This window comes from Primulina tabacum, chromosome 14 (assembly GCF_025594145.1).
Source record: "Primulina tabacum isolate GXHZ01 chromosome 14, ASM2559414v2, whole genome shotgun sequence".
Lineage (NCBI taxonomy): Eukaryota > Viridiplantae > Streptophyta > Magnoliopsida > Lamiales > Gesneriaceae > Primulina > Primulina tabacum.
The window spans coordinates 33,050,192-33,061,950 of NC_134563.1; the positions used below are offsets into that span (position 1 = coordinate 33,050,192).

At 36.2% G+C, this 11,759-nt stretch overlaps 1 protein-coding gene across 1 annotated transcript; it reads right to left on the bottom strand.

Annotated features, from left to right (window-relative positions):
- Window positions 1–10,841, bottom strand: LOC142523652 (ATP-dependent zinc metalloprotease FTSH 11, chloroplastic/mitochondrial-like). The gene is made up of 17 exons (XM_075627365.1): window positions 10,023–10,841; window positions 9,214–9,367; window positions 8,569–8,661; window positions 8,350–8,438; window positions 4,688–4,811; window positions 4,319–4,438; window positions 4,166–4,216; window positions 3,950–4,011; window positions 3,460–3,517; window positions 3,078–3,203; window positions 2,915–2,995; window positions 2,432–2,561; window positions 2,020–2,168; window positions 1,158–1,439; window positions 793–882; window positions 660–713; window positions 1–555 (listed from the first exon to the last, which is right to left on the bottom strand). The coding sequence occupies exons 1-17, from the start codon at window positions 10,601–10,603 to the stop codon at window positions 400–402; spliced, it is 2,400 nt and encodes a 799-aa protein (XP_075483480.1). The 5' UTR covers window positions 10,604–10,841; the 3' UTR covers window positions 1–399.
- Window positions 10,842–11,759: the final 918 nt, after the last annotated feature.

The following is an 11,759-nucleotide window of genomic DNA, read 5'->3' on the forward strand; positions in this document are numbered from 1 at the left end:
AAATAAATAAAAAAGTGATGTTTATATGAAGTTGAAAACAATTCTTGTCCCAGTGACAGACACGAAGACAACTTGGTATTACTGCAGCATTCTAGACTTCTAGGTAACGACTCGACACGATTGGAATAATACAACCAAACCACTAAAGAAAGAAATGGCTTTGCACTATGGTTGGTTCTACATCCAAAACTTTGCCCCAAATTGGGTTCGTGTCCGAATAATATGAGTGAACGCCTACTTTTCGTATAGACTTTTTCTGAATAAATTTTTTAAAAATTATGTTACAACAACATATACGCAGGATAAAATTACTGTGTTATATAGAGGGCCAGACAACTAGCTCTGCACTGTACAAAAATGCATTTGAGAAGGATTTTCTTGGTCAGGTGCTTCCTTTGCTCAAGCCAAGACAAGCTCTCCTTCCTCCTGTTGTTGTTCCAGTTCTTCAGATAAACGTCCCTGGCTATAAGGAAGAAGAACACGTCTAATTTCTTCTGAACTAAGCGTCTCGTATTCCAGAAGAGCATTCGCTAGTGTATGCAACGCCTTCTCATGCTGCATTTGAATTGATATTCCAAAAAGTACGGTTAAAGTTAAAACAATGGCAATAATAGGATGAAGCTGACATAAAATGATGAGAAGAAACTTTTTATAGGCACCTTCTTCAGCAGGGCTTTGACACGATTATACGCTTCCCTCAACAGCTTAACCACCTGGTGTGACAACAAATTCAATTTGGGGGTAATATGTCCAATATTATCTCATATTTGCAGTGGATCAATTGAAGCATACCTCAGCATCAATACGGGATTGCATTTCTGAACCCGGTCGTTCTTTAATGTGAATAGGTCCAATTTCATCACTCATCCCACATGTTGAAACCTACCAAGAAAAACCAGTTAAAACATTTTCACTCTTGCCAACTGTCATCTGTCGAAGGTTGAAATATGGCATGACAAATTACAATTCCAGATGGCATGCAACACATAGAACTCTAATACTAAGAAGGAAAATATAAATGATAACGATAAAATGAATGCCAAGTAATCAAAACTATGATGGATCGGTATTTGGGACTTGGAAGGAAAGGAAAAGAACTGTAAAATGCAAGAAAATTGTGATATTCTGAAAGACCTGTGAAGTTTTATAGAGAATACCATATAGTGAGCAAGCTCAGTGGCTGTATTGAGATCACTACTTGCTCCAGTGGTAATATGGTCCTGGCCAAAAATAAGTTCTTCAGCCACTCTTCCTCCCATACAAACATCCAGACGTGCTAGCAATTGCTTCTTGCTGACTGAAGTCTCGTCACTAGAGGGAAGCTGGGTAACCATGCCTAGAGCAGATCCACGTGGCATGATTGTAGCCTTGTGAATTGGATGTGCACCTTCGGTGTTCAAGGCAACAATAGCGTGACCACTCTCATGGTATGCAGTGAGCTGGGAAAGAAACATATCATTCAATTTCCAAGAAAGTAGATGCTCAGTCTTTTGGAGTTCAAAATCCAATAATAATTTATTCCTTTCATCATGTAAAGAAAGTTTTTGAAGCGCACTTTTTTTCAGGTCATAACACACATTTTTAAGGAAGGCTCCGTAATTGCAAAGATATAATAAACTGGACACAAAAACCTTTAATCTTAGGTTTTGTCCCTTTGATTGTGCTTCAGTCATTTGAGACAACAGGATGACCATGGTGGAGAATCATGTCTTTGCATCACAGGGCTGAAACTTGTCTTTGTGTCTATTCTCACTAAGTTCTTAATGAAATTTCTTTTCTATAATAATTGTCATCCCATGGCATTACCACAAGATCTCTCAAGATTTACAATTCCAATAGAGAATGTTACGTGATTTTTAATTTGCCAGAAGAGCAGCTAAATGTGATTCCAAAGTGCTATATAGCACTACCTAGATGATTGATGAGCACAATCCAGGCTATATCATATCATTGCAGTAGAACTTTATCCCAAGATGGACTAAATCCATAAAACAAATTAAAAAATAAAATAGTACAGACCTTCTTTGACTCGTCAGACAGAAACATTGTCTTCCTTTCTGTTCCCATCATTATCCTATCTTTGGCAAATTCTAACTGTGTCGCAGTCAACTTCTCAGCACCTTCAACGGCAGCCTTGATTGCGGCAATATTAACCAAATTTGCAAGATCTGAATCAGAAGGAGAATTAGTGGACAAGAAATATGGTTGGAGAAATATTCATTTATTCCAGTTAGCGGACCAGATAGAGAGCAACCTCTTGGGCACTGTCCAGTGTCAAGATTAGTGTATATAAAAAAATCCACAGGGCTTATTTCATTAAAAGAAACCAAAGAATCATCCTGACACTCAACTTCAAATTCAAGACCAAAAATCAGTTGCAAACTACCACTACGTACACTATGGTTAAAGAGACAAACAAAACACAACATGCCTGCCCCATTGAATCCTGGAGTACCACGAGCAATTGCTTTGACATCAACATCCTTTGCCAATGGTTTGTCTAACAAATAAAGCTCCAATATTTCTTGACGACCCCGAACATCAGGATTTGTGACAACAATCTAAAACAGATTTTCCAGGTGTTAATTTTTCTTGGTAAAGGGAAACTGTAGTCAAGTTCATTTGTTTAAGAGATTACTCAACCAAGACAGACATATATCACCAACACAAATCAGTAGCAAATTTTCAGCTGCAAAGAGAGTGTAAATCCGAAGGCAAAGTACATTGATGAACAAATCTAAGCTAATACTTGCATAAATTCCAAAATGAGAACTTTTAAAAATCACGGAATGCAAGATATAAATAATTCCTCACGAGAGAGAAAAAAGGGCTTCAAAACTTACACTCAGTTCATAATTGAAGGACTAATACATCAATAACAAATAGGTCCTTGTGAAAAGATAGTAAGACTTACATGCCTGTCAAATCTACCAGGTCTTGTCAAAGCTGGATCAAGTACATCTGGCAAGTTAGTTGCAGCCATGACAATGATCCCCTACAAAAAGGTTATCATTCTGATGTCATTAAGGTGTGCAAGAGGAAATTTAGCAAAACAATATGATTTCATCTGCATTCACCTCATTCTGTTCAAACCCATCCATTTCAACAAGCAGTTGATGCAGTGTTTTCTTTGTATGACCTTCCCACTGCTTTCGAGTTGACCCAACAGCATCAATTTCATCAATAAATATGATGCATGGAGCCTGTCAATGTAAAACAAATCATGATGACTGGAGAAAATACAACCTATGACCCAAAAATAGATCTCATCTCAAGTTTAATTTACTGATGGCATCCAAATTAGCATCTCACGAGAGTTAAAATGGCAAAGAGGTTAATGAAATATTATTGCAGTGCAATACAGTTTTCCACTGTTTATTACAGTCCTTTATATTTAAGTCGTCATCAATGGTACATGGTATACAATACAAATGAGTGCAGAAGGAATAAGCAATGCACCTTCTTCTTAGCCGCTTGAAACAAAGATCTCACTCTTCGAGCTCCAACTCCCACAAACCTAATAAGGTAAAAGAGAGGTAAATCTTCTGCCCAAGCCAAAAGGACTGCTCCCAGATTTAAAATAATAGACACTAAATTTCTTCAGCACCCAAAAAGTTGTATGTTGCTCGTCTCAGAGGATGTTTTTCATTAATGTCCTTTTTTTCCCAGAAAAAAAAGTAAGCGCAGAATAATGTTGTTTTCCTGTGATACAATGCCCTAAATGCTAACAAAACTTGTATGAACATCACATCGGATATGGAAAAATAAAAATATTAGTACGGGTGGGTTTTCCCTTTCTTTCTTTTTTTTCTCGAGAAAGAGAAATCAAAAGGTCCATTGCAGAAACATACAATATACAAAAAATTAAAAACAAAATCAAATTACAATAACCAAAGCAATCTTTTACACAAGCAAACAGATGTAAACAATTTCTCTAAATACAGCTTACATTTCCTCAAATTCAGAACCAGCTCTGTAAAAGAACGGTACCCCAGCCTCTCCAGCAATTGCCTTGTACATTCAAAAAGTAATAAAAGTCAGACAACACTACCAATTGAAGGCAGCTGGAAAAATCAGCAATGCTTCTAAGTTCAGTAGAGGGGCCAGAAATAGAAAGTACATAAAACATGAAAATTCTATCATCATTACACCAAAAAAACTGTACCTTGGCAAGCAGTGTTTTCCCTGTTCCAGGTGATCCAGTCAGAAGGATTCCCTGAGATTTGGTCACTCTTAAATGATACCACAGTAGGAAAGTAACACATAAGAGGATGATAAAATGGTAATAACAAGAGAAATATACCAAACCAATACAAACCTTAGGCAACTTTCCTCCTAACCGAGTAAACTTTGAAGGATTTTTTAGATACTCAACAACCTCCTCAAGTTCTTGTTTAGCATCATCACAGCCTTTGACATCTTTAAATGTCTTTACATTCTGCAACAAAAACAAATTCAACTGCTATTCACTGTAACCCAACTAAACAGGTACACAAGCAAACAACTGCAACAGCCAGTAAGTAATTGTTCATTAGTCTAGCTAAATTATCTACCGTCAAACTTTTCTTTTTTATCTATAGCACCTTCAAACTCCCTATAGATCGAGATAAACAAATCATGAAGTCAAAGTACTAAGACAACATAAAAAAATCAAAGATGTAATAGGAAATCAACAAAAAATAATCACCTTCTCTGGCACTATTTCTTTGTTCAAGTCTTTTGGGGAGTAAGAAGAACTTGAACCGACCCCTGAAGCTCCTATCCCTCCTAAGCTACCAATGTACTTCTGGAGTGCAGTGGCACCCATTAACCTGAAATTTTACAAATAATTCCAGATTCAATAGACAAATTGAGAAAACAAAAGAAAGATGTACACTTGCCGATTGCATTAGAAAAAAAGTAAAACATATCCAAACCCTCTTCTTTTCCTCAAACATAGCAAGATGCTGTTTTTCACCAATGTAGTCGAATGTAAACTATTGGGATGTGTTTAATAGACTGTAAATTTGAGAGGAATATCTCGAATATTATTTCATCATACTAATCTCATGTTATATTTGTCACAACAATTTAACTATCTCCAAAAAATCATAAAAAATATCATCCTATCTAATCTCATGTTATATATATCACAACAATTTAACTCTCTCCCAAAAATCATAAAAAGATCATCCTATCTAATTTTACAAAATTTAAACACAACAAATATTATCTTATACTTATCTACACTCCCCCACAAGCTTGACAGTATATGTCGATCAGGTTGTGTTCTGACAATCCCTTTGTAAGTACAACAAGTTGATTGGATGTGGGTACGTATTCAATGCTAATAATCCCTTCATCTAACTTGTTCTTGATAAAGTTCGATCTACTTCCACATGTTTGGTTCTGTCGTGATGTACTAGGTTATGAGCTATACTGATAGTTGGCTTGTCACAATAGAGTTGTATAGGATCCTTGCATTAAATTTTAAGTTCCTTTAGTACTCTCTTAATCAAGACAAGCTCACAGACTCCATGTGTCACGGCTCTATATGCGGCTTCTGTGCTGCTCCTGGCAACAACTTACCGTTTCTTGCTCCGTCATGTCACTAGATTTCCCCGTACCACTGTACAATATCCTGATGTTGACTTCCTATCAGAAATAAAAACCAGCCCAATCAGCATCTGTAAACGTATTCACTATTTGATCATCATTTTTTGCAAAGAACAAACCTTTGTCTAGAGTTCGTTTCAAGTATATGAGAATTCTATAGACCGCATCTAGATGACCTTGACATGATGAGTGCATATATTGGCTTACTAGACTTACTGCAAACGCAATGTCGGGTCAATATGTGAGAGGTAGATAAGTTTCCCAACGAATCGATGATATCTCCTTACATCCCGTGGTTTACCTTCAAACAATTTTTGTTTGTTAACCAACTTGATTGGTTACTTGGCTTTCAACCTAACATGTATGTTTATTCTAATAGGTCCAAAGTGTATTTTCTTTGGAAAACTGAAATCCACTTTCTGCTCCTGACAATCTCTATTTCCAAGAAATATCTCAACTTCCAAGTTCTTTAACCTCGAACTCTCTTGCCATCATGTTCTTAACTTCTCTCATCTCTTGACTATCATCTCCAGTTAAAATGATGTCTTCCACATATACAATGATAACATTGATCTTTTTTTTCTCAAAATGTTTGACGAACAATGTATGGTCGGCTAGTCCCAGACTATATCCAAACTTCTTTATGACTCAAGAAAATCTATCAAACCATGCATGTGGAGACTATTTCAGTCCATAAAGTGATTTGTTGAGTTTGCATATCATCTGCTTTCCCAATTTGTCTTCGATTTGTCTTCGAAACCAGGTGCTTGGCTCGTGTAAACTTCCTCCTCGAGATTACCATTAAGAAATGCATTTTTTAAATCCAATTATTGTAAAGGCCAATCAAGGTTAACAGCTAGTGACAAAAGAATTCTCACAGTATTGAGCTTAGCAACTGATGCAAAAGTTTCATCGTAATCAATACCATAAATTTGAGTGAAGCCTCTGGCAACCAAGCGTGTTTTGTGTTCTTCGATTGAGCCATTAGCCCTATATTTTAGTGTGATAACCATTTGTATCTTACTATGTTCTTACCATGTGGTAACTCTGCCAAACTCCAGGTTGTTTTTTTTTAAGCACACATTTCCTCTAGAATTGCAACTTTCCACTCAAGATTTTCTAGAGCTTCATGAACTGACCTGGGAATAATCTCACTAGACAATTTTGAAGTAAAAGTACGCAATGATTGAGAAAGATTTGAATATGAGACATATTTGGAAATGTTGTGTGAAAGTTCTAGCACCTTTCCTAATAGCTATGGGAACATCAAGATCAAGAATAGCACCTGGATGAGGATTTACTATCGGTTCATCTTCTTGGTTGTGATTAGGAATCACAACATCTTTAATAACTCAGGGTCTTCGTCTTGAGTAAACAAATTTTGGTTGAGGTGTTCAGTCTCCTCTTGGTTCAAATACTGGAGAAGTGGATTCTGATACTGGAGCGGTAGATTTATTTGTTTGAGGAATGATATGTGTGGGACAGACAGATGATGTGGTGTCTGGGCTGAGGACGAGAATATGTGTTGTATCCCAACAAGCTTCTCTTTCCAAATTATCCCCCTGAAGCGTAGATGTCTCAAAAATGGTGACATCACGGTAGATAAAAAGGATTTTTTTGTACGAGGACAATAGCAACAATACCTCGTCTTCTGAGCAGGAGAGTACCCCAAAATATTGTCTTAACCGCCCTAAGATCCAGTTTACTTCGGAGGTGGTCATGAATACGTACGAAAGCAGTACACCCAAAGGTCTTAAGCGGAAGATTAGTGGAAGCACAAATGTGATGAAAAATAGAAGTTAACAAGGAAATGGGTGTGCAGAAATTTAGTGGACGACTAGGCAGACGATTGATTAAATAGGCAGTTGTAAGGACTGCATCTCCCCATAGGAATTTAGGCACATTCATTGTAAACAAGAGAGCACGGGCAACTTCTAAGAGGTGACCATTTTTCCTTTCCGATAGTCCATTTTGTTGAAGAGTATTGACAAAAGAACTTTGGTGTACAATCCCATGGTGCTGTAGATAAAAATCAAGAATGGTATTGAATAATTATTTACCATTGTCGGTTCTAAGAGCACGCACATGTGTTTGAAACTGAGTCTTAATCATGTTGTGAAATTTTTTTAAAGTAGTTGCTATATCAGACTTATGCTGGAGGAGGCAGACCCAAGTAACCTTGTATGATCATAAATGAATGTGACAAACCATTTTTTGCCAGTGGGATTTGGAATATGTTATGGTCCCCATGTATCACTATGAATGAGAGAAAACAGGCGGATGGTGTGTATGGCTTTGGGGAAAAAGAAGCACGAGCGTGCTTGGCAAGTTCACAATTCACATGTAAACAAATTGAAATCTTTAATATTTTTAAATAATGAGGGAAATAAACGATGTCGGACAACCAACACAACTCTTGATACGAGACAACTAACACACCCTCTCATGCCAATAAATGAACATCTAGAACGTGAAGTTTACAAGAAAGTGAGTTGCCCAACTATCAGCAGTCCAACACATAACGGTAAACCTGGGCTCTGATACCATGTAAATTTGAGAGTAAAATCTCGAATATTATTTCATCAGACTAATCCCATGTTATATAGACTACAACAATTTAATTACCTCCAAAAAATCAGAAAAAATATCGACCTATCTAATTTTACAAAATTTAAACACAACAAATATTATCCTCTATTTATCTACATAGACCATTCAACAACTACAACTGAGCCAGTGAAGAAAAGGTCATACCACACCAAACCAACAGCAACAGTGAAAAGTATAGTTGAAATGACTTCTTGTGCAAGACGTGATGATCTGTTCGATGTTTTGGGGTCCACCTGCATCACATAAAAGTATGCTAAGAATTTAAAACATGAGTAGCAATTAAAGTATGTAACACAGGCCCCAAAAAAAGGTTAAAAAACCATGTCCCAACCCCTTCTTTTTTGCAATTCTTTTGTCTCTTACCATCACAACATGTAATGGCTGCTTCTCAGATATACCAGGGTTCACAAAAAGCTCATCCATGTTCCCAGATGCACGTTGTTTTAACTCTTGAAGCTAAATATAATAATTAAAGTTAGCAAGAGAAGTATACACTGAAGAATTTTCAATAAGGAAAAATCGGCGGTGAACAAGCAAATTGGTCACATATTTCTAAAAGTCAAACATAAAATTTCTCTACAGCAGTCGATATTTCTATATGCTCGTGTTTTTTTTATCGAGTTCTTTCGTGGATCCAGTCACAGGGAAAAAAGACCTTCATTGCAAATTTACCTCTTTCACAATTCTAGTCACCAATCAAGATCCTTCAAGAAGTAACATTTACTTGTCTGCTAAATGTCCGACTTGGTTTCAACCCTATATCTAGAAACCATAAGCTCTTGGCAGCAAGTGTGTAAAATAGTAGGTTATTAATGTTGGGTCAATGTGTATTAACATTATTCTAGACATTTATCCAGACAACCAGAAGAATTGGCAGTTAATATGAAAAGAAATCAATGTCACTGCAATCTTCAGATCTTTTGTAAAATGAATTCAATCAGAATAAGTGGTGGTAACCAGAGCTAAATTTTCTAAACAAAACAAAGACCATTGAACAAAGCCAAGTACCAACAAAGGGAGACTAGAAGCCTTTCCGGATTGCTCATCAGGTAAGTACTCTGCAATTGCATTAGTGGCCACCAGTGCCCGAATATATTCTGCTACTCCTTTACTGTCTACGACATGAGCTCGCTGTTCAAAACGCTGGATGACAGACTCAGGACTGAAAAAAAAGAGAGAGAAGGGAAGAACGATAAAAATGCATCAAAACCAATTCTACCACAAGCATTTAGGATCAATTTTGAATGCTAAACAAATCTCATACATCACAAGGACACTTCCAGCATAGTGATGCTGTCAGATTCACCATAAGTTTTCAACTGGAAAACCAAACTAACAAAGATTCTCAGTATTTGACCCCCTAACCCTTACTTCTCTTTTAATATTTCATCCTATAGAGTTGTTAGTCGTGATATCATAGATTATTCCACGGTTATGAATATATTGTTGGAATTAAACATACTATGCAACAATTTCAGCAGAGCCAAGGTAGAATATTTTGCGGTTTCAGTTTTTCCAAAAAGTTCAAACTAAATTCTAGCATTTACCAAGCAACCATCCACTTTGAGTTATGTTGAAAAAATTATAACATGTTACAAGGTACATAAATATTTCTTCAGCTTCGAAAGCTACTTTAACCAAACACCCTTTCAAATGACTAGCTTATACCTATTCGATGACGAAAAAATAAAAAACTTGGAAGCGTTGGTAAATACAAGAATCCATTAGTTAAAAGCATTCCAGGGATATAGCCAAGGCCAAGCCGAAATCTTTTATTTTTATTTTTTGAGTAGTAATGTATAAATGAGAAAATTGACCTGTGCTTATTGAGTTCCGCAAGAAGCAACCCCTGCTTTGCAGCATCTTTAGGATTTGCATCAGCTTCAGCAATCATCCTCTCCAACAGCTTCTCCTGACGCCGAAAAGGCCACCAACCAAACCAATCTGAACTCAAGACCCCCTCGAACCCATTTTTCAACCTCACAAAAACTCCCAACAAAAACACCATTATTGGAAATTTCTTCTTCCCATCCTCATTTACTTCTAAGCCCTCCTTCCCCAACTCATCATCCACCTTCCCACCTTCGCTCAAAACAGGTCCATTATTGTATTCACTTATTTCGGGATTCTCAACACCCGAGTTTGAACTACTGCTGCATGATTCCTGAATTGAATTTACATCACTCGAAGCAGGATTCAATACAGACGTAACAACTAAACGATGCCTTAAGAATCTAGAGTTGTGAAAAATTGAATCATCAAACCTAAAATTCAGTCTTAAAGAACAAGAAAAGGGCGGAGAAAACCTGGAAAGGTGGGATTTTTGAGGAACAGGAAAATGGTTCGACCGAAGAAGCGATGGCCTTTGAAAGACGGAAGCCTGAAGTGCGATACTCATTGCAAAACTTCAAATTTCAAAAATCAATAGAGAGTAATAGGTTTAAACAGAATAGTGTCTCCGAGGTTAGCGTCTATAAAATGAAATCCAATTCACAAAATTACAGAATTAGAGCACGCAGTTCAAACAGTGCCGAGTCTCTTCTCAGTCTGAACCACAGGATGGCAGAGAGGACGAGGGAAACCTTATCCAATCGCTTGAAATTGGGGACCTGTAAAAATATGCATGAACCAGTGGGGGGACTGGAATAACTTTGTTATATTTTTGGCGTCAACAATTTTAAGATATCAAAAGCACGATGCGAATATTATTTTTAACGACGTGCATCCATATGTACGCTGTTAATATTGTTGCATTTAACAGAAATAAGGACATGCATTAAAAACTACGCTGGAGATAGTAATATTCGCAGCATGCATTTATGTGTGCTGTTAATAAATTTATAACGACAGCTTACAGTTATATGTTAGCTCTTAATTATAATTGGTGAAAGTATTTTGAGATGTTTGTGAATGTCAACTTCTACTTCAGCTTATGTAATGTTTAACCAGATTTTCTGCTTTTTTGTTAATAATTTAAAGTTATAATTTGACATTTGTATCATTAAAATTTTTATCATATTCTACAATTATTCTTAATTTTTATTAATATTTTTGGAGATTTTGTTAAACTTGATGTATATGTCAGTTTTTAAGAGTTTTGAATAAAACTCATAAAATTCCAATCATATTTTATCACAAACATTTATTTTAAAAAAAAATATTTTGCAATTTTTTTTTTTATAATCTGCATTGCAGACATTTTTACATAGTTTTATGCATTTTTTTTAATGAAACACTAATAATATTAAACCAAATCCTGAAGAATCACATTCTGAGATACATGAGACTAAATGTAAACTCGGCCTTCAAGACTAGACAAAGAAACAACAGTCCTAGCTAAAGTATGAGCATCATGATTCGCTAACCACCTAACAAAAACAAATGATAAAGTTTGAAAATCCAATGCTTGTATTTTGCGGATCTTCCAAAATAAGCCCAACTGAAGAGGAATCCGGAATTGAGAAATTAAATACAAGAACAATTGGTAGAGTATCACATTCAATTAAGACATGAGAGAGGCAAATCTTTGATTCAACCAAGGGCTTCCCCAATTC

Excerpts from the sequence above, each read along its gene's own strand:
- LOC142523652 (XM_075627365.1), bottom strand. The coding sequence starts at position 10,603 with ATGAGTATCGCACTTCAGGCTTCCGTCTTTCAAAGGCCATCGCTTCTT. Across the intron at positions 2,169-2,431 it reads TCCAGGATTCAATGGGGCAG|ATCTTGCAAATTTGGTTAAT; the intron begins GCATGTTGTGTT and ends CTTCTGATTCAG. Across the intron at positions 883-1,157 it reads CTGAGCTTGCTCACTATATG|GTTTCAACATGTGGGATGAG; the intron begins GTATTCTCTATA and ends TTTTCTTGGTAG.